The sequence below is a fragment of the Cetorhinus maximus genome, chromosome 9, assembly GCF_964194155.1.
Source record: "Cetorhinus maximus chromosome 9, sCetMax3.hap1.1, whole genome shotgun sequence".
In the NCBI taxonomy this organism is placed as follows: domain Eukaryota; kingdom Metazoa; phylum Chordata; class Chondrichthyes; order Lamniformes; family Cetorhinidae; genus Cetorhinus; species Cetorhinus maximus.
The window spans coordinates 96,024,852-96,046,083 of record NC_135887.1 but is presented as its reverse complement, the minus strand read 5'-3'; the positions used below and the strand labels follow the sequence as shown (position 1 = coordinate 96,046,083).

The 21,232-nt window shown below is 42.1% G+C and overlaps 1 protein-coding gene across 1 annotated transcript in view; it reads left to right on the top strand.

Moving 5' to 3' along the window:
* Positions 1–331: 331 nt before the first annotated feature.
* The window catches only part of LOC144685073 (serine/threonine-protein kinase BRSK2-like), a 383,048-nt gene continuing 362,147 nt past the window's right edge, over positions 332–21,232 (top strand). Inside the window, exons 1-2 of the mRNA XM_078549609.1 lie at positions 332–339; positions 926–1,066. Coding sequence (XP_078405735.1) covers positions 332–339; positions 926–1,066 — 149 coding nt within the window. The remainder of the gene's footprint in view (positions 340–925; positions 1,067–21,232) is intronic.

Sequence of the window (21,232 nt, the reverse complement as noted above, 5' to 3'; positions counted from 1 at the left end):
ATACTAACACATTTGCATAACGTTCTTCTGCCTGCTTTTAAATAATCTTTCTATTTGAAATAGGTTAAAATAGTGGACAGAGTAATGCTATACAAAAATACAAAATAATATTAGCCAATGAGGAAAAGCGGCAGTAGCTCCTATCCTTAATTTACAGTATGTCGTGAACTGCCATCACCCACCTAAAAATCTGCAAAATGTTATGTGTTTATATAGAGTGTCTTTAATGTAATAAAATACCCCAGGGCACTTCACAGGAGCATTGTAAAACAAAATTTGACGCCGAGCCTCAAAAGAAGAGATGAGGCCAGATGATCGAAAGAGTTAAGAGATGGAGAGGTTCAAGGGGGCAGCTCAGCACCACCTTCTCAAGGGCCATTAGGGTAGGACAATAAATGCTGGCATAACCAGCGATGCCCACATTGCGTAAATGAAATAAAGAAATTGTCTTTCTGCCCCACAACTGATCCAAATGAACACTTGAAACTCTGCTGGGGAAGAAAAACAGTTCTTTAAATAACCAGCACGAAATTCTGAGATTGTGGTAGCAAAAGAGGGACAAATTTCAGCCTGTGGGTCCTATTGGACAACTGATTATAAACTTGCCCTTACCTGGACTAGTGGTATTTCATTTACTTCATACACTCAATTTTAGTAATATTATATTATATGTTTGAGGTAAGCAAATATGTCATAAAGAATCATCATCCTAGTCATGGTGGTAGGGAGGGTAACCACATGAACTTCAGTTACATTATTTATATAGCACTGTATTGTATTTTGCCACTATGACTCTTTGGTTGACAAACCCAGGTAGAGACAACCCCTTGAATGGAATGTTCCCCCAATTTAAAATGTTAGATTTATACAGCTCATCAGATCTTTTCTCATCACTTTTCTTGTTTCGTGTTATTTGGTTTTACAGGTACTTGGTGCTAGAACATGTTTCTGGGGGAGAACTCTTTGATTATCTTGTGAAAAAAGGACGACTGACACCAAAGGAGGCCAGAAAGTTCTTCCGACAAATAATATCTGCATTAGATTTCTGCCATAGCCATTCAATATGGTAAGCTTCAAGCATTGGTACCACAGTTAATCTGAAAAAATTGAACCTGCCTGTATAAAAATGCATTGTACAGAATATTTGTTGCCAGACAACTGTTCAACAGTTGTTGAGAATGATCACATCAATCAGGACAAGGTTCTGTGTACATGTGGGCTCTTTACTATTGGGATGCTATTAAAATTTGATGAAAGTAATAATTTGAGAGAAATCTTTTGATATCATATGACTTTCATCTGAGTACATTCGTTAACAACAGGAAGGGGATTTGTCTTGAGACTTGCATCAAAAATATGATAATTAGTAAATTTCCTCAGAGATGTTGAATTTGACTTTGGAAAGTTTCCTTATGGATAGAGTTTATTGCAACATCCAAAACTAAAGTCATTTGTGCATGATAGGCAGCTGTAAATTAGCATTTTGCTCAAAGTTACAGCCAATATTTAGTAACACTGACCATGTAGAAGGTATTAAGTTATTTCCAGAGTTCTGATTTTAAAGCTCTGAACTGTTGTTGATTTCTTCAGAAAGCTGCAATGCACAACCATTCAAATCCAACTGGCCCACTTCAATCTCAGTCACTTTCTGTCCCAACATTAAGTGAAGCACAATGCATTTGTTCCTTTGCAGGTAACTGGGTGGTTAGTGCCCATCAGCGACAGCATTAGAGCACTAAATGTAGGTGATGACAGGTCAATTCAGATCAGCTTAACCGGTGTCTTGCAGTGTAAGCAGGGTAACAATAGAGTACTGAATTATTATTGACTTCTATTAACTGTTTAACAACTTTTGTTCAAACTCTGGTTTACAATTCAGAAGTTTGATCCAGGATTTGATTGTGCTTATTTTAAACACTTACTTAGCTTTTTTCAGCCTTGAATGTATTAAATAAACTCCAGATATCATTTGGATAATGAAACAATGATAATGCTGTTGATTAATGTGGGTTGCAGGTCATGATGCTATGGTGATAGAGATGTTTAGTTGAACGAACAATACTGTGCATTTGGAGAATAATGATTACCTCACAGTAATTTTAGGTTGGTATTGTCAACCAATTAATTCATCTGAAGTCTAAAATAAGATTGAAACTCAAGACTGCTCTGATGTGCTGTTCTTTATTGTGTACTGAAGTTTGTTTTGTCATTATATCATAGGTGGCATGCCCATTGCTATTGATGTGGAGTAATGACCACATTAAAATCTTGCAGGTCTAATAAGTGATAATGTGTGGCTAATTACCAGAACAATCAGTTTATATTATAAGCTGGTACAGTTTGATTGGTTATTGAAGCCAACACAAACAGTGAGTAAAGTGACAAAATGTTACTTTGGGAATGAAAGGGGCTTATTATTGATAGGATAGTGGAAGCCTCAAACTCATTTTTCGTTGAATTGGACCTTCATACCAGAGAATGCACAGGTTTATAAATCGTGATTTGAAAATATTCAGGGGCAGTATTGATGGAGCACTCTGCTACAAGGGAGGCAAAGAATGTTAGGCGATGATAAAGAAGAACAAACATCAGAGACCAGTTAGTACCATTACCAGAAGGAGAGTGAAGAATGTTAACTGCTTCAATACAGTCATTGTCATCTTGATGCGCATCAAAGGAGCCTGAAAAGAAGAGCTGAATTCATCAAGCAAATATCTCCCTTTTCCATTTTTTGTCTTTATGTCAAGTTGTCTGGAAAAGTCTGCAGAGTTTAGTGGGCATAAGTTTACCTGTAGACCATTGGAGAGAATTTCATTTAGAATAACAATGAACTGCAAGACTGAAGCTAGTCAGGGAATTGAAGATAACCTGCAACATGAGAACAAATGGCAGCCCTCTGCAAAGATCTGATCCCTGTAAATTCACCACTTTATTTGTTATTCTGTATCCTGCGGGCTGCTTACTTTGGTGGTGATTATAGTACTGTAGTCTGTTTCTGCATGTTGCTCATATTGATGAAAGAAGTAGCAATGCACAATGTCCCTGACAAGTAACGCCACATTAACCTAGCATATATTATAGCCTTATTTTTTACATTTTGTAAAACACAGCTCAGTACAAATGGAAATAGTTATGTTCCTGCTGTCGGGTTGGTTTGCTCAGCGAACACAGTTGCAGGTCTATCTACTGGTGAGTGAGTTGGTAAATCAGATACAGCAAATGCAGAGACCAATGTAAGATAAAGCACATGCTGTTTATTAATACAAGTAACAGAGCACTAACACATGTGTGCTTCTCCAACCAGACCCTATTCTAAACTACCAATCAACATTGTAGCTGGGGCTACACAGCAATTGGGTAATACAGTCATGTGGTCCATCTGCTCATATTCTCTTAACGTATATTGCACCTCAAATTACCATATCCCTCCCCCTTTACTCAAAAGTACAATTTATAATCTTTACAATAAATCAACTATTTACATAAATAAACTACTTACAAATTCTGTCTCTCTGGAGGCTTCTTCAAATGTGTCAAACGTGGTAGTTCTACTACTTTGGATGGTTTATCCGAGGCCTCCCTCTCAGGAGTCATCTGTCCACTAGGCTCTCCAGTAGGAACCTGTAAGTTTGTCTCTTTGACTCTCTCAGGCTCAACGAATCCTATAGGCACTTCCAAATCAAGTGGAGTTCCTTCCACATGTGGTGTAGAAATCAAGAATGCTTTCACTCTCTTTTGGGCCCAATCACATGCACCCTGCTGCCCCTCCCCTCCAAGTTCAACAATATGACTATCAACTGTCAAGATGGTTCTCAAAATCAGGATGTTGGGCAAGGCTAAATTCAACACAGTATGCTCAGCCCCCTGTTGTATAATTTTTTTTCGGGGCCTTGTTAGTAATTCCGCTTTTTCTTCTTACGTATTTTCTTTTGATGGGTTTTCTTCTTGGTAGTGCTGACTTTAATCTCAGCCTTCTTTTCAATTTCCCCATTGGCCAGACTAGGCTCGGGTGTAAGGTCAACTTGAGTGAACTCAGTGGTTGAGCCTTCCAGCATTTCCTCATCTGTCAACTCCTTTGAAAACTCAGGGGTCTATTTTTAAAGCTTGGCTTACATGTAGCTGATTCTTCAGTTCTTCCATATTTTTTTTACATTTGTTAGTTGTTTCCTGGAGAATTAAGCATTGTTGTGTTTTCTTGGCTAATTTATTCTTCATCTCGGCCAGAGATATGCTGAATTCTTTCTGTTCTTCCTCATACCTTTTCAGTGGTACAAATTGGGATCTGAGGGAATCTTGCAATATGCGAAAGTCCTTCAGCAGGTTTTCTTTTTCTTTTTGGAGGTTATTGACTTCAACTCGAACTCTGTCCTGAAGCATCACCTCTATGTGCTGAATTTTCCTCCGACTGAGGAGGTTGTGTGCGGGCGGGAGCGAGCGTGAACCCGATCGGTGCCCCCGATTGAGTGCGTGCCGCCATTTTACGTGGGTGGGCCAATTAAGGCCCACCCAGCATGACGCACACCCGGAAGCGCTGAGCGCTCCCTGTGCGGGCCGGGGGAGGGGGGGATTCCCTGAGTCCGGGCCTGCGCTCTTTCGCGCATGCACATGAAAGAGCGCAGAAATCTCCCTGAGGTACGGCGGTGCCTCAGGGAGATCAGTTTAAGTTCTGAAAAATTTAATAAAGATAAAAAAAAATGTTAAGGGCATGACCCCTCATGTGAAACTGTCACATGAGCTGGGACACATCCATTAATTTTTAATCCCAACCGTGGATGAGGTTTCATGAAAAATGCGAAGGCCACCTGGGCTCTTCGCCTGCCCGCCAACCTTAAGGTTGGACGGGCAGCATTCTTAACAACTGTAATTATTTTCTTTATGGCCTTAATAGGCCTTTGACAGTTCAGCAGGCGCACCGACTATGCGGCTGCATGCCCGCCGAACTGACGTTCTAAATGATGAGTGGTGATGTTGGGATGCCTGCCCGACGTCACCACGCGTCATTTTACGGGGGAGGGGCCCGCTCGCCGACCGGAAAATTCTTCCCTATGAGTTTCTTGCATTGAGTCTTTACACACTCCTTTTCCCAAACAGTAAAATTTCCTGCTTCTGATTGAGATCTTAGTAGTCACTCAAGATGAATCTCTCTTAACTAGTTTCTTCTGAGGAGACTCGGTCCTCTGCCTGCTATCACTATTAGGGGTAGATTAATAGACTGATTTCAATTCTGTGCTGGAACCTTGCACGTACCTCTTACTTGTATATCTTCACCAGTATACACCTTTAATTTAGCATCTGATTTTTCCCGATTTAATGAGTGGTCTCCTCCATTCAGATATTTGAACGTATGTTCCCCTATAACTGCCGTCAATGCCCCTGTATCCATTTGGATGGGTTTCCCATTGACTTCTACTGTTACATAGATTGGCTCTGTTTACCATTTTTAAGTTGAGTAAGTATCCAACTCTGTTTCTTTTGGTTCCTCTCTTATATGGATTTCGTGATTTCTACCTTTTTGCTTAAAGTTTTATCTTAATCTGTCTTTACAATATCGCATAATGTGCCCATTATGATGGCGGTAGAAACACTCGATTCTTTTAAATTGTTGTTTGCTTGCAGGCTTTCTGGTTCCATTTCTGCCATTATTATTGTGGATTTTCTCTGTTAAACCATTGATTTTTGCTGGTCTGTTAAAGGTGGCTGTTTCCCACCTTTCCGCGGAGCCCAGTGCTTCTGCGCCGTTTCTAACCAGTGCTTTCCTCCCGACGTGAAGGACGGCGCCATTTTGTGCTCCCTTGATTACTTCTGAACCCCTGGCTGCACTCTCTATTGCAAGCGCCAACTCCAACGCCTTACTGAAGCCTAAATTCGTTTCTGACTTTTTTTGAATGGCATCTTCATTAATCCCACATACTAATCGGTCTCTCGACATGTTGTTAATTGACGTCCCAAACTCACAGTGCTCCGTCAGTTGTTTTAAGGCTGCTACATGGCAAGCGACTGCCTCTCCTAGGGCGCAACACCTCCAATTAAGTTTAAAATGCTGTATTGTCACTGAGGATTTTGGCTGAAAGTGGCTTTTCACAAGATTTACCAACTCATCAAAGCTCTTGGACTCTGGGGCGTTGGGGCCATTAGACTACGAATTAGGCCGTATGTTTTACTGTCATGTGTCGATTAGAGGATCGCTCGCCTCTTCTCCTCTCCCGATATGCCATTGGCCAAAAAGAAGAATATAATGTGACCAGTCATCAGTGGCCTGATCAAATGGTTTGATATGGCCAAACTGTGGCATACTGGCGGGAGATAACTTCCGCGACTATGATGACGGCTGTACTTACAGTCGCCTTGCAAGGTACAGCTGATTTACTGCTGTTGAATTTTCTCGGCTTTCTTTGGTGTCGTCGACAGACCGTGTCTTGCCATGTCACCAATTGTTATGTTCCTGCTGTCAGGTCGCTTTGCTCAGCGAACATAGTTGCACGCCTATCTACTGGTGAGTGAGTTGGTAAACAAGATACTGCAGATGCAGAGACCAATGTAAGATGAAGCACATGCTGTTTATTAACACAAGTAACAGAGCACTAACACGTGTTTCTCCAACCAGACCCGATTCTAAACTACTGATTAAAATTGTTGCCCGTGCTGCACAGCAATTGGGTAATAGGCACATGGTCAATCTGCTCATATTCTCTTAATGGCACCTCAGATTACCACAACTATTGGTAAAAAGGAAAATCATGGAGATTTTAAAATGAATTCAACATTTCATAGTAAGTTCTAAAATAAAAGTCATTCTAATTTGTAATCTAATTTATGCATCAATGCTAATGTGAAACTGATTATGATGCAAATGTATTTAAATATAGGCATAATAACTTGAGGTTAATTAGACAACAGGTTAAACAAGAGAGTCTATCAACCATTAAGGCAATGTCACTGTGGTATTTTTAAATGAATAGCTGGAACAATATTAATGCATTGTATGGAAAAAACTCTTTGAAGTTTGTGACATGTAGAAGTGATCAATGAGACTTCAACATTGTTGCAATACTATAAAGGAACTCACCAAATAAAGTGATCCTGCTCAGTAGATTAATGGTGTTGTACAATGTTGTTATCCCTTCAGTCTAATTCACTGTTGACACTGGCAATTCTTGTTCTATGGAACATTTGGCTACAACTTAATGTGTGAAAATTGGAGCTGAGCTTTCTAAAGTTAGGATCCATCAGTTCATTCATGCAATTCTTTGGCTCAAAGTAAAATTCCATTAAAGAAAAAGAAATAAAGGCTAGTTCAATAGTGCTGTGCGTTGATGCAGTATGTTCGTAGTAAGGAGTGGATTGGCTTCCATTGTGGATATCGAGTTCCTCATTTTAGCTAATTGTTTTAGACAAGGCATCCAGCAAGTGAAGGGAAGTGAAAAGCAGTTCAGCCTTTCATGCATCTCACTTACGTAATTCACTGTGAATTTTGGCTGCAGCTCCGAATCAGTCTACCTACGTTCTTCCACTTCAGGCCTTTTTCTCTGCTGTACTCCACTTCCCCTCATCCAGCTATGCCTCTGATTGTCTCTCACCTTCCAAGAACTTTACCCCCACTAATATCTACCCCAACCCAAGACTGCCCTTCAACCTTCCTTCTCGCCTGCTGTCATCTCAATCTTGTATCTCCCTTGAACAAGGCCACAGTTGCCCTTCCACAACATTGTCCTTTGGGCCAATGTGACACTCGTTGCTGCCTTCTTCAAAGGAGTAACTCCAATGGCTTCATTTACCTCTTTTACTGGTTTTCCTCCTAGCACTCCCAATGGGGGCTAACCTCACCACTTACATTCTTGTCCTGCTGTCCACTTCTACAACCATCCCTTTGGGCTTTGCTATTGGACTTATAATCACCAACACTCTCTGCATTTCCCTCTACAATGTCTAACTCGTGAAAAAGATGCTTATAATTCAGGATCAAACTGATCGATTGTTGCTAAGAGAGGGGTTATATGATGGATATCAGCTTGATAATACAAGGGAGAATCAGTCTGAGTCCAAAAAATACAAAAGACAAGTGAAAAAGGAAATGAGCGGCTAAGAGAGAGCATGAGAATTGATTGATGGCTAATTTTAAAAGGGAACCCAAAGGTCTTCTATAGATACGTTAACATTAAAACTGTTGTCAGAAGGACAGTGTTGCCAATTGGGGACTGCTAAGGTAATGGTAACACGATCAACTGTTTCCCCTCCCTTCTACGCTCCCCCCACCACCCCCCACGCCCCAGCCATGCCTCTCCATTTCTCACCACCTTCACACCAAACTCATCTTGTCAATGAAACATATATCTGCTACTTCCTCACTCCAGTAGTTCTCAGTGAGGGTGATCCGCAAGGGTCCTTCAGGTGGTCTGCAAGCCGAATCAAAGTGCAAGTCACTGATGTGCAACAGCACAGCCAAGGTCAAATGAGAGAACAGGACAGAACCCTCATTCCCACCATTTGCATTACGTCACACAACCAGACCAGCTCTCACGTGTGTGGTTTTACAATCCCCATAGAGACCGATAACTTTTTAGACGAGATATAAATTTCCCAGCAACCAGTGGAAAGCATCGCACAACAAGATTCCAAGTTTTAAGACTTTAACTGCAACAAACAAACTAAAATCAACATTGTCTAAACATTACTTAGTAGGCAACTAACGCATTAAACTATAGCAAAGGTTCCCTCCCCATTAACTAATTAATACAAACGAAAACCCCACGCCATGTTTACACATTACATACCTTCTGAAAGTGTGGCTTAGCCTTATGGATAAAGTTGCAAATTCCTCCCAGCTTCCAATAGGATCCGTTCTCCCTGCCACACCAGGGTGAGTTTTTCAGTGTTCTTTTAAAGTTCCTTCACTCAATCGTCTGAGTATCATCGAACTGACTTCCAGCAACAAGGCACACTCTGGAGCCTCCTTGGTCTTTGAATCTCTAAAAGTTGCATCTCTTCAAACAGGGAATCTGGAATCTGTTCTCGCCAGCATTCTGCTTGGTAGTTAACAGAAAAACAGTCTTTCCCTCTGCTTGGCACGGCTGCAGCTGTTTTCGGTCTTCCTCTCCAGATCTGCATCTAAATCTAAGATTGCACATGGCTGACGTCTGATAAAGATGCTGAGGCCGATTTTTTAATAGTTGAAATAGCCATAGCAATTTGGCCTCACCAATTGCGCTGCCTTTTCACAGGTTGCATTTTAAACTGCTGTTTTGAGCAGTTGAGAGGGATGACTGTCAGGCAACAGCAAAGGGTTTTCTTTAAATATGCAGAAAGGGCTCAGATGATGTCAACAGAGCCTGACTACAATTTCAATCCAAGCCAATCTGGCAATAATAAGGACCAGAGTCATAAGAGGCCTAGAAAGCAAGTGACATTTTTTACTTGTTCAGTTGTAGGCCCTTCCTCGCCCTGCAAAAAATCCTTGGAACTCCCCAGAGCGTTAGAGCCAAGCAATTTCATTTCACATCAATCCTGGAGTTATAGCATAAATGCAGCCTGAATCTGGGGTCAGGATCCCACTCAGCACTGGAATGAAGCACAAAGAGACTGACAGAAGGAGGGAGTCTTGCTCCATTTCAGGGTCAGTTCAGGCCTCAGTATCCAGTTTATACTGCACAAGTTCAACATTGGTGCAGAACAAAAATTGCCTCATGCCAACACGAGACCTTTAGTCTAAATGCACCTTAAAAGCACCATCATCTCAAAAATGTCCTAGGCCAGGATTTGACAGACCCTCCGGCCCAGCAGGATATTATGGTCCCGCCAAGCTGAATGGAGATTTAAATGGCTTACTGCATCCACAAGGGGGAGACACACTGCGGTGGGGTCGTACAATTCTGGCCCTCGGCAGTAAACGCAGTGCACTGTGGCACCAGATAGTCAAATCTGGATGACATCACAACTGATCCTCATCCTATCCATAACAACACCCAAACACCCACTTATTTACACTTTTTCAGCTGGAGTCACAACATAGGAATGGAAGCCCTGGCTGTTTTTCTTCTTCCACAGTCTGAGCACAATGTCAATTTTAGTGCAGCAACTAACAACTTCACTGAAATTAGCAAGCATTTTATAGACCAGAGATCAAAAAGCCTGAACTGTCCTTTAGGCAATGCCACAGTTGTATTTCCATGGCCCTTACTCAAATAACTACCTTTATGAGCATTAATCACCACATTGTACAAGCGGAGGGATAAGTGACTGTAATCATGTGCTCTTATGTAGCCCTACAGCTCCTTAGAGCATTTAGGAAATAGAAGAACAAAGAGAAATACTGGGTAAACATACCTGCACTATACACTGTAATGTTCAATAAGGGTTTCATTGAATGAGCCTCTGATAAGTCCCAAGAGTTGTATTGGTATAAGACATATGAAGAGCATTGTGTAAAAACTATGTAGCATTCATGGATTTGAATGGGCGCAAGGTTTCATTTGGCAAAGACATTAGGTATATATGTTTATAACCATTGCGTTTCGAGAACAGTGTATTTAAGTAAACATTTTAGACCCCTCTAATGCTGCTTACTGACTGAACTGGCAATTACAATTCCTCTATTTTGTGGCTGATATCATCTCTTCCACTGCTCTGTATTTCATCTCCTTGATCAATGGTTAGGCCTCCTTGGAAAGATGTGCTTGATACTGCAGGCTACAATAATTTTGAACATCTTGTCTGAACATGTACTGTAGCGCTCCTTTCTACCCAACCCTGCTTTCCAAGATCATTGGTTGAGGATGCCGGAATTATGTTCCAATCAGACCCTGGCCTGGAAGCATGGGTTGCATTGTACCTTACCCCATGTCTTGTGCTTGGACAGCACAGCATTGTCGCAAGCTATGTATGTAGTACAAATGCATGATCTCTTCAGCTATTCTACTGACATCTTGGCCCTTCAAATTATGTTGTCACATTGGCAGCTGCAGCATGTAGGAATCATTGCATCTACCAACAGAGTGGGCATTGACTTGCATATTTCCATGTCAGTGCTCACAGACCTGCTGTAATTTCATGGACTGGTAGCCTTTCCTTTATTTGAATGCAGTAGCATAGGGGATAGGGGAAAGCAAGGCCACATTAGTACAGTCAATTACGCACTGCACTTATGGGAATTCTACCATGTACAAGTAGAAGGCTCAATGTTGTTGCTAGTCCCCTTCAAAAGGGAAATTTGATGAAATCAATGGCCCTGGCAAAGAAAAAATAATTTCTAATTTCACGCTTCTGCTAGAGAGTCCCGTCTATCAAGAGTGCATATCGGAAATTCTGTGCTAAACACAGTTTTCCCAACATTATTTTAAATGGTCAGGAAATTGTCCATTGTAATTCCTAACATTACACCACAGTAGGGAAGGCTCCCTACCAGGAACAAAATGGAAACTTTCTCCGTGATGTTTCAGTGACATGAAGTGTCACTGAAGATTGGAGGATGTAGCCAGAACTTCGAGTTACTTAGAATGAACCTAATGTAACCTTAGCCTTTAGAGATCCTGACTTGGAACTGGCTGGCAAATCTGGTTCCAAGCGTGTGCATAGTTCTGTTAGGAAATGTTAGTTGGAACATGCAAAGTGTTACAATCCTTGTGAAGACCAATAATGTTTATAACAAGATTTGAATTCCCAGTGATTGACTCAAAGGATCACATGACAAGATTTCAAATTTTAAGACTTTTACCATAACAAGCAAACCAAGGTCGACACTGACTAAACATTACCTAGTAGGCAACAAACATTACTTTGCATGTTCCAACTAACATTTCCTAACAGAAGGAACACTCTTCACATAATTGTAAATTTACAGGAACCAGACCAAAAATACTCCCAGCTGCCACTTTTTCTTGTTTTGCTGCATTGTATTGTCCCTTGTTCATCTAACGTCATTTTCTTCAGTCTTCTGATCCCCAAACTGACTTATAGCATCAAGGCCCACCTTGGTGATTCCTTCACCTGGCCTCACTAGGGCAAATCTTCCAGTATCCTTAAATCACTACAGATTCCATATCTTCAACCAGGGAACGAGCTCCCACCAGTACCCCACCTGGTGGCTAACAGAAAACAGCCTTTTCCTCTGTTGTTCACAGCTGCTGTTTTTCTCTCTCTCTCTCCAGGACTCGCTCGCTCTCTGTCCAGAGTCTCTGAGTTAGTAAGTTCTGCAACAGTAAGGCCAGCTCCAGGGGAGGCAGTGGCATAGTGATATTGTCACTGACTACACTGACTAGTAGCCCAGAGACCCAGGATAATGCTCTGGGGGACCCAGGTTCGAATCCCACCATGGTGAAATTTGAATATCTGGAATTAAAAGTCTGATGATAACCATGACACCATTGCCAATTGTTGTAAAACCCATCTAATGTCCTTTAGGGAAGGAAATTTGCTGTCCTTACCTGGTCTGGCCTACATGTGACTCCAGACCCACTGCAATGTGGTTGACTCTGCCCTCTGAAAAGGGTAATCAGGCATAGGCAAAAAATGCTGACTTAGCCAGTGATGCCCACATCCAATGAATAAAAAAAAAGTTTCCTTTGTCTCCAGGTGTTAAAAATTGGTATCTTGCTTTCAATAGGGCTTGACCTGAACCACATGTCACATGGGCTTATCACAAGGCAGAACTGAGGAGGACGTCACATGCCTCTCTCCACAGCTCCATTTTACCTTGAATTAAAGGAAACAGTTTAAAACATAACCATCCTCTAAAGCCTCGCTTAACAAAGGTCTAGAGACACCAGCCTGTCTCTACATAAATGACAGCATAAGACCAGGCCCTAATAGAGTGCCTAAGATGCCAACACATATGTCTGGCAAGGCTCTTCTGATCCTCCTCATTCTCTTCCAAAACATATTTCAACACACTAACAGCTTTGGATGCAAAAATAGGAGTTGATAAGAGGTGCAACATAGCTTTTAAGATGCTGACAAATAGGTCCCAAGAAGCTTCCTTAACTTACTTTATCTGACAAGACCAATACAGCATGCAAAAGTGAGTTACTTAATTGCACAGCAAAATTTTTTTTAACAACAATGACTGAACAACAGATCTCCCTTACAAGGATTATTTCCTACAAACATGTAGCTTATTTGTCATTATTCAGGCTTAGGCACAGTATTATGGGGATTCCCCTCATTGCCATTGGAATCTTTGAGGGAGATGCTGGTGTCATTGACTTGTAATCCAGAGGCCAAGACTAATCCTCTGGGGCCACGGGTTCAAATCCCACCATGGCAACTAGTGGAATTTAAATTCAATTAGTAGTACCTGGAATTAAAAGTTAGTCTCAGTAATGGTGACCATGAAACTATCATTGACTGTTGTAAAACTCATCTGGTTCATTTATGTCCTTTAGAGAGGAAAATCTATGGTCCTTACCTGGCCTGATGTACATGTGACTCCAGACCCACAGGAATGTGGTTGATTCTTAACTGCCCTCTGAAATGGCCTAGCAAGCCACTCAGTTCAAGGGCAATTAGGAATGGGCAACAGATGCTGGCCTTGCCAGCAATGCCCACATCCCATGAAAGAATAAAACGTAATCGAAATTTGTCTCAGGCAGTGGAACTCTTTTAAGATTTTGAATGGGTTTCTTTTATTCATTTACGGGATGTGGACTTCGCTGGCTGGGCCAATTTTTATTGCCCATCTCTAGTTGTCCCTGAGAAAGTGGTGGTGAGCTGCCTTCTTGAACTGCTGCAGTCCATGTGGTGCAGTCCACAGTGCTGTTAGGAAGGGAGTTCCAGGATTTTGACCCAGTGACAGTGAAGGAATGGCGATATATTTCCAAGTCAGGATGGTGAATGACTTGGAGGGGAACTTCCAGGTGGTGGTGTTCCCATGTGTCTGCTGCCCTTGTCGTTCTAGATGGTAAGTGGTTGTGGGTTTGGACAGTGCTGTTGAAAGAGCCTTGGTAGTTCCTGCAGTGCATCTTGTAGATGGTACACACTACTGCTACTATGTGTGGAGGGTGGAGGGAGTGAATGTTTGTGGATATGGTGCCAATCAAGCAGGCTGCTTTGTCCTGGATGGTATCAAGCTTCTTGAGTGTTATGGGAGCTGCACTCATCCAGGCAAGTGGGGAGTATTCCATCACACTCCTGACTTGTGCCTTGTAGATGTTGGACAGGTTTTGAGGTGTGAGGAGGTGAGTTACTCGTCAGTTGGAGAGGGTATATGTGGAGAGAATGTTTCCACTTATGGGAGAACCCAAAACTAGAGACCATAAATACAAGCTAATTATTAAGAAATTCAACAGGGATGTAACAAGAATTTCTTTATTTGAAGAGTGGTTAGAATGTGGAATTGTTAGTACAGGAATTGGTTGAAGCAAATAGCTTAGATGCTTTCAAAAAGAAGCTAGACGAGTACATGAGAGAAAAGGAGATAGAAAGATATGCTGAAAGCATGAGGTAAGGTAGACTCATGTTGATTATAAACACTGGCACAGACTAGTTGGACCCAATGGCCTTTTTCTATGCTGCATATTCTATGGATTTTGTGTAAAAACAGGAGGCCCAATCCGATACCACTGTTTTGCACCACTGCTCGAGATGCATTTCTACCCCATGTCTTTAATTAGCCTGGTCACAGCGCACACACAGGCACCAGTTGCACAGGAACACATTTATTTTCTCATTTACTTCAGGCATAGATCAGATTGCAGACTCACTCTTCATCAAAAATGCAGAGTTCTGGTATTCAAAAGGCAGGAGCATTGCAAGTGGCTCATCACATTATTAACCCCATTTAAGACCCCTAAATAAATATCTTCTGCATATGGAACCTAAAAATAGTTCCAAAAAACAGGCTCAATCAAACCATTTGTGTACACAAAAAAAGCAGTTCAGAAACTTTCTATAAAATTTGCCCTGCAATTTGGCAGGTTTGTGTCATTCGGTGAGGGACAGATGAATTTTTGTCGTGTGAAGGAACGGGATCTTACAAAAGGCCGTGACACATTCTTATCTTGCTGAGAAAATGTCATTTGGCTGGGCACTTGCAGCAACTACTGTTTGCCTTTTTATTCAGGGATAAGACAATCATGGCACATCTTAGAAGAGAAATCCCAAGCTAGCCCAAAACCTAGAAGTGAGAATTATATACATGATGAGTTTATAATAATCTGAATAGGAGCTGACATGAATTTAAGGGCCAGAAGTGTCATGTTCTGCTGGAACTACTTGTCAATATCTGTGTGTGATTGTTTTTCCTGGCCGAGGAAGGTGCTGTACATTACCCACTTTGATCATACATCCTATGCAACGGTGACACACAATGCAAATGGGCATGAAAATTGTGGAAGAAATGAGAGTTGAGAGATCAGCGTGGCTGTTTCTTATGAGTACAAAATATTCCCTTGTAATGCTGGCTGACAGGATTGACTTATGAAGGTCTTTCCCAGAAAGCAATGAATGACCATAATTGCATGTCACTCAGCACCTACAACTACTCATGCAGTGCCCATTGTTCATGTCAGCTTTAAAATTCCACTGGAATACTTTGTAGAGCACAAGCTATTAAATCATAATTCGCTCACTCTATTGTTTCTTTTATTCTAACTAGTGTGAATTATTACCACCTGACACAGTGTACTTATTAATCTCCACAGAATATTACTTCCCATTCTGTTGGAATTCTTATTTTCAAGGCGCTGGAGTTTGGTAATCAGTTTAAACAACTATCCATGTCAAATTCCCACTGCTAACTATCGTTAAATAAAAGTACAGTGCAAGGACAAAGTGGAATTTCTAGTTTGCATTCACAACAATTTTTTTGCCAAAATTATCAGCAGGAGGAATTTCAGACACTGTAATTTTTAGGGGCGAAATGTTTAGCTCGATGTGCAGGCGCGCGCCCGGCCCACTCGAGCGTGAAATGATGCATGTTGACATCACCCGAGCGTGCCAATGTCACGCGCAGCCGTGCGATAGTTCGGTCGGCGGGTGTGCGCTTAAAAGGCCATTAAACAATCAATTAACTTAAATTCTTCACTCCCTGTCCAACCTTATGGTTGGCAGGCAGGCGAAAAGGCTAAGTGGTCTTTGCATTCTTTTTGGAAACCTCATCCACAGGTGGGATGAGGTTTCCAAAAACAAATAAAAATAAAATAAAAGTTTTAAAATTTAATTAATAATGTCACTGCTCATGTGACATGAGGGGACATGTTTTATTACATTTTTCAAATGTTTTTTTAAAAAACGCTTCATCTCCCCGAGGCAGCTCTGTGCCCCAGGGAGATTTTTCAGATTTTCAAGCGCACACTCGCACGCGCGCGCAAAGTCGCACTTGCCCTGCTTGCCCTCCTCCCCCCCAACCCCCACCCCACCCCGTCGCCCACACAGGCAGCGCTCAGCGCTGCCGCTCGCGTTTCAAGTTGGACGGGCCTTAATTGGCCAGTCAGTGTGAAATCATGGTCCGGCCCCGATCGCAGACAGCAGCCAGCTTCCCGCCCGCCCCCACTGAGCCCGCCAGCCAAGAGCAAAGCTCTGCCCTAGAATATGTTTGATTATTGACTTGTTATATTATTTTTCAGTAAAATCTTTTCTTTGCCATGTTAGAAGGCTCCCACATGTTTTTTTCCAGTTTAAAAAAGAATCCTGACCTAGAATCCTGTGTTTTAAAGTTGATTTTACAGGAGTTATTTTGTATTTCTCCCCTTATATTTCTAAAATAGAACAATCTTATGTAATTCAACAGAGACAGAATTTGAGATCAGCAGTACTTACATGTATATAGCACCATTAATGTGGAAAATGTGCTTCATAGCCGAGTGTAAAAATAAACTAAAAATAAAATGCACAAAAATCTGAAGTCTAGATATGGTTTTGTAGCAGTTTCCTAGTATCATGCAATCTCTGTTTAACAAATTGCAGTTTTCAGAACTTTCTAGATCAAGTAGAAGGATTCTGCTATTGTGAAGGTTCCAAATAGTACATGCTCTTAGGATTGTTCCAGACTTGGTCTGCTATTGTCATGACTTCAATTGTCAAACTTAAGGCAAAACCTTATACTCACTTAAGTCCAATTTGCACATTTATTAATTGCACTTTATTATATTCATGCTGTGCACCCTCAGTACACTGAATGCTGAAATTCTCTTAATTGATATGAGTTGAATTTGACACATTCCAGGAAAAATATTTTGGACAATGCAACACTGATGTATTTGAAAAATGGCAAGTCTCTGCTTGCACTATTGTCTTTGTCATTGCTGCTGGGGATGTGCCTTGCTATTAAAAAGCCCACATGCTCAATCCTAAACCAGACATGAGGGAAGAGATTTTTCAGGCTGAAGTATAAAGGTCATTGTGTCTGTGGTTCCTGAAGAGGATATAATTAATTTTAAAATGTTGAAGCAAACTCATTCATTATAATCTTCAGATCTCAAGGTAACTAACTATGTGCAAAATGCCCTGTGTATGACTATACATTGATGGGCATGCTTTGATTTTGCAGCATGTAACAGTTGACCTTTCTAATGAAGCCTGAGTCACCAATGAAGTGTATCAGGCTACATAACAACTCGTGTGAATATTAATTAAACTTGCTATTGATGTCTTTATAGGTGGGAAGACATTAATTGTGGATGGTCATAATTAGTCTTTCAGTTTTGTTGATTTTGCCAGGTGTAAAGGAATACTCACCAATTAATGTCTGTGCTTTTCTTGACAAGTTAGTAATGACTGATGGCACTGAAATTATTCTTCAGCGTTTTATTTATCATCAAAGTTATTAAATGCCCTGATCTTGAGATTTTGTGGAAATTATTGAGATGCATACTAAGCAATTTTGCCTCACACATGACGCACACTCCTCTTTTTCCACTCCGATATTTGCAAAAAAAGGAAAAGCTGCCTGGTGTGTTGCAGTTGCTCCTAAGCTCTGGATCCATACTTGTTTTTCAGGTTTGGGATTTATCATGTTTCACATATCAAAAAGCTCATACATGCCCATATTTCTGCCATGCCAACCTCAAAAAAACCTTACAATATGAAAATAAAACTCAGACCATTAAACCCCTGGTTGGTAAAATCATTTTGTGCTAGTCAATGTTGTTGGTGACTTTAGGCAGGATTTTTTGGATGGCGGGGTCTCCTGCCATGCCACTGAAAATGTTGGTGGGCAGCGCAGCCCTGCTGATGTGGAGACTCCCACAGCTGTTTAACGCTCCGTGGAGCGCTAATTGACCAGAGATGGGATTTCTGCCCCTCACTCGGGAGAAAGACCGGCCTCAGAGAGCTGCCGGGCAATCTAATTGGCCGACAGTTCAGGAGCCTCAGCCTCTGCACCAGAAATGGCCACTGCAGTGGAAGGCTCTCTGCGTCTATAGAAAGTAAGCCAAAGATTTTAAAAATACTTCAAGATTATCTTGACGGAAGGGAAACCCCTATGAACTAATCGCTGGGGCTGCAATGACTGCTTTCCCTGCTCACAGCCCCCTCTTTGAATAAAATAATACTTCCTCCCTCCCCTGGGCTGCCTCTGGAAGCTGCCTGCATTCAGCTGGCAGCCTCCCCACCCCCATCGGTAAAATTACGACAGCCTGGCAAAATGGTACTTCATAGGACAATAGAATATTTAAATTTGCTTCCTGCTTCCTTGTGGCAGGAAGCCTGTCCAAAACCAGTCCTGCTATCAGCAAAATTCCTCCACAATGGGACATGGTCAGGAGGCCGATCCAGCATCTCTCCCCCCTCCGCCCAATTTTATCGCCCCCCCCCCACTTCATGATCCTGCCTCTTGTGGGCTGGCAAAATTCTCACCTTTCATATTTCGACATTATTATAGATACTTGTTTGTGGAACTTCTGAATAAAAGATTTTCACAATGGAGGCTTCAGTATCAGAATTTTCTGTTCCATCCAACTGAATAACAGCAATTCAGGTTACTCACAAACCTGTTGCTGATGGCTCCAATTTTCATCTTGTTCAACTTTGTATCAATATTTCATCTCTCAGACCTGGGAGAATGTAGAAGGAGGTCAGAAGTACATGTGCTGTACATCACTGCAAGGGGCAAGTGGGTGCAGTTGACCTCCAGATTGCATTCTGCATTGGGCTGCTCATGCAACTATTTTAGTGGTGCATTTTGTAGCTTGTTTATTTAGACACAAGCTGGTGTGACTCTGAAGTGATTTCAAGTCCGAATTGGTAGATGAAGTGCATCACAGCTTCTTTACCCACAGGAGGCCATGCTCATTGTAATCTGGGATTGGTTGTAGATCACCCCTGGGAGTCAGTAACTGCAAAATGATGAAGTTTAACATGGGGCTAAATATTACAGGGGGACGGATGACCCGCACCCCACCCCCTCCCACGTAAGCAAAGTTGGCATGGAGCTGACCCACTCCACGCCAGCCCACCCCGCAACAATGATGCTCTGCAGGCAGGCTAAATTGGGGCAGTGTGGGGCTTCCATCCGTCACTGGGGAGGAAGCCCCGCCCTGGGGAGTTCCTGGCCAATCCGATTGGCTGGCAGCTCCTGCAGTCCTGGCAGCGCCAAGAGCACGTTAGTAGGCACTGTTGGGACTGTAATGGGGAACAAGAAAAAGGAACAATGGACCCCTGGAAACAAATAAGTCTGGGATCTTGAATGGGGAGGGTTTGGGCAGGCTAGGCAGGGGACTGAGGGGATGAGGGTGTTGGGTTTCAGGCTGCAGGTGGGCAGGAAGAAAGGGATGTTCTATTTTAGAAAGGCAAGCCCCTGATCTGCAAAGAGCAGCACCCGAAGATAGAAACCCCCCCCAACCCCCTGCCTTCCATCCCGCCCTTTGAAGAAATTATTTAAACAATTGGGCTGCATACTCCCACCCAACGGTCCATGCCAAATGTTCTATGACTTTGGCAGCGTATTATCAGGGTCCATTGGTTTGGTAACAAACTTAATTGACCCTTAATTATTTATTTAACTATGGCAGATGGGCTTCCGATTTTAGCACCTGCCCACCCTCCTCCCCCACATCAAGGGGACGAGTTCGGGGGTTGGTGAGAAGATGCTGGAATGGGCACCCACTCTATTTTACATGCCCTCCCCCCTCTCTCCTCAACCCCCGTCAAAAACACGCCCAGTGGGACCACATAAAATGGGGTGGATGGGGGTGTGCCCATGGAGCCTCCAACATCAAACCCACCCCAGCAAAGCTGCAGACATCAATGGGCCACAGCTGCTGCCACCGGCCAAGCACAGAATGTGCAGTTGCAGCCAGGGTTGAGACAATGCCCCGACATTGGGCAGTGCTCACCTCTGGCCTGCTGTGCTTCCATTCAGAGGCCTGCAGCCTCAGCGACCCGCCAGGACGGCAATCCTGGAGGTCGCCTCTTAATTGGTCACCACTGGGATGATCTCACAGGCGGTCATCCTGACAGAGCACAATGGGGACCCAGAAATGGTCCTGACTCATGCTCGTAGCTTAAGGGCAGAAAATTCTGACCGAAGAAAACTAAATTTTATAAAATGAGGGAGCAACTAAAGTAAAAATAAAATTAGGGGAGGTTGTTCAACAACTCCTCAATGGAAGACAGATCACAGCTCTTTAAGGTGATTATCAACTTCAACACTTGGGCAGTAGTCCAGTAAAGCGGTTTGCCTGTCTATTGTAGAAGCTTGTTGATTTTTATCCCATTAATATCTGACTTTACCAAACTACTGCCCAGGTGATGAAGGTGAACTTTTCACCCATACTGTTGAGAATATAAGATAAATACATTCCCAAAACAGCAAGCCCAGACTCGACAGGTGATCCAAAATTAATTAGCAAACAAATTAAAAGGAAGAGTGGCTTCTGAATCATGTGGGGAAAAAGGAAGGCCTCATTGAGAATAATAATAAAATGAAGCAACACATTAATAGGGCAATTACACACCAGCGAGAGACCTTAAAAGAGAAGTAGCAGCTGAAGCTAAGTTTAATAGGAAAAGGTTTTTTCAGTACTACAATAACAAGAGGGCAGTAATAAAGAAGCTGAAAACCGTAAAGGACACAAATGAACTTGAAACTCAGGATGAGCATAAAAAGGTACATTTAGTAAATGACTTTTTCCTTCAAGTATTCATAGCGGAAGACATAAGCTACATGCTTTTTCTAGACAGGGATGTCTCACGTATAATCGATGACTTACTTATGAATGAGATGAAATCCTAGACATGCTAATTGAACAAAAAAGAAATGCATTCCCAGGGATAGATAGCATTTAGCCATTTGACCCTTCATGCT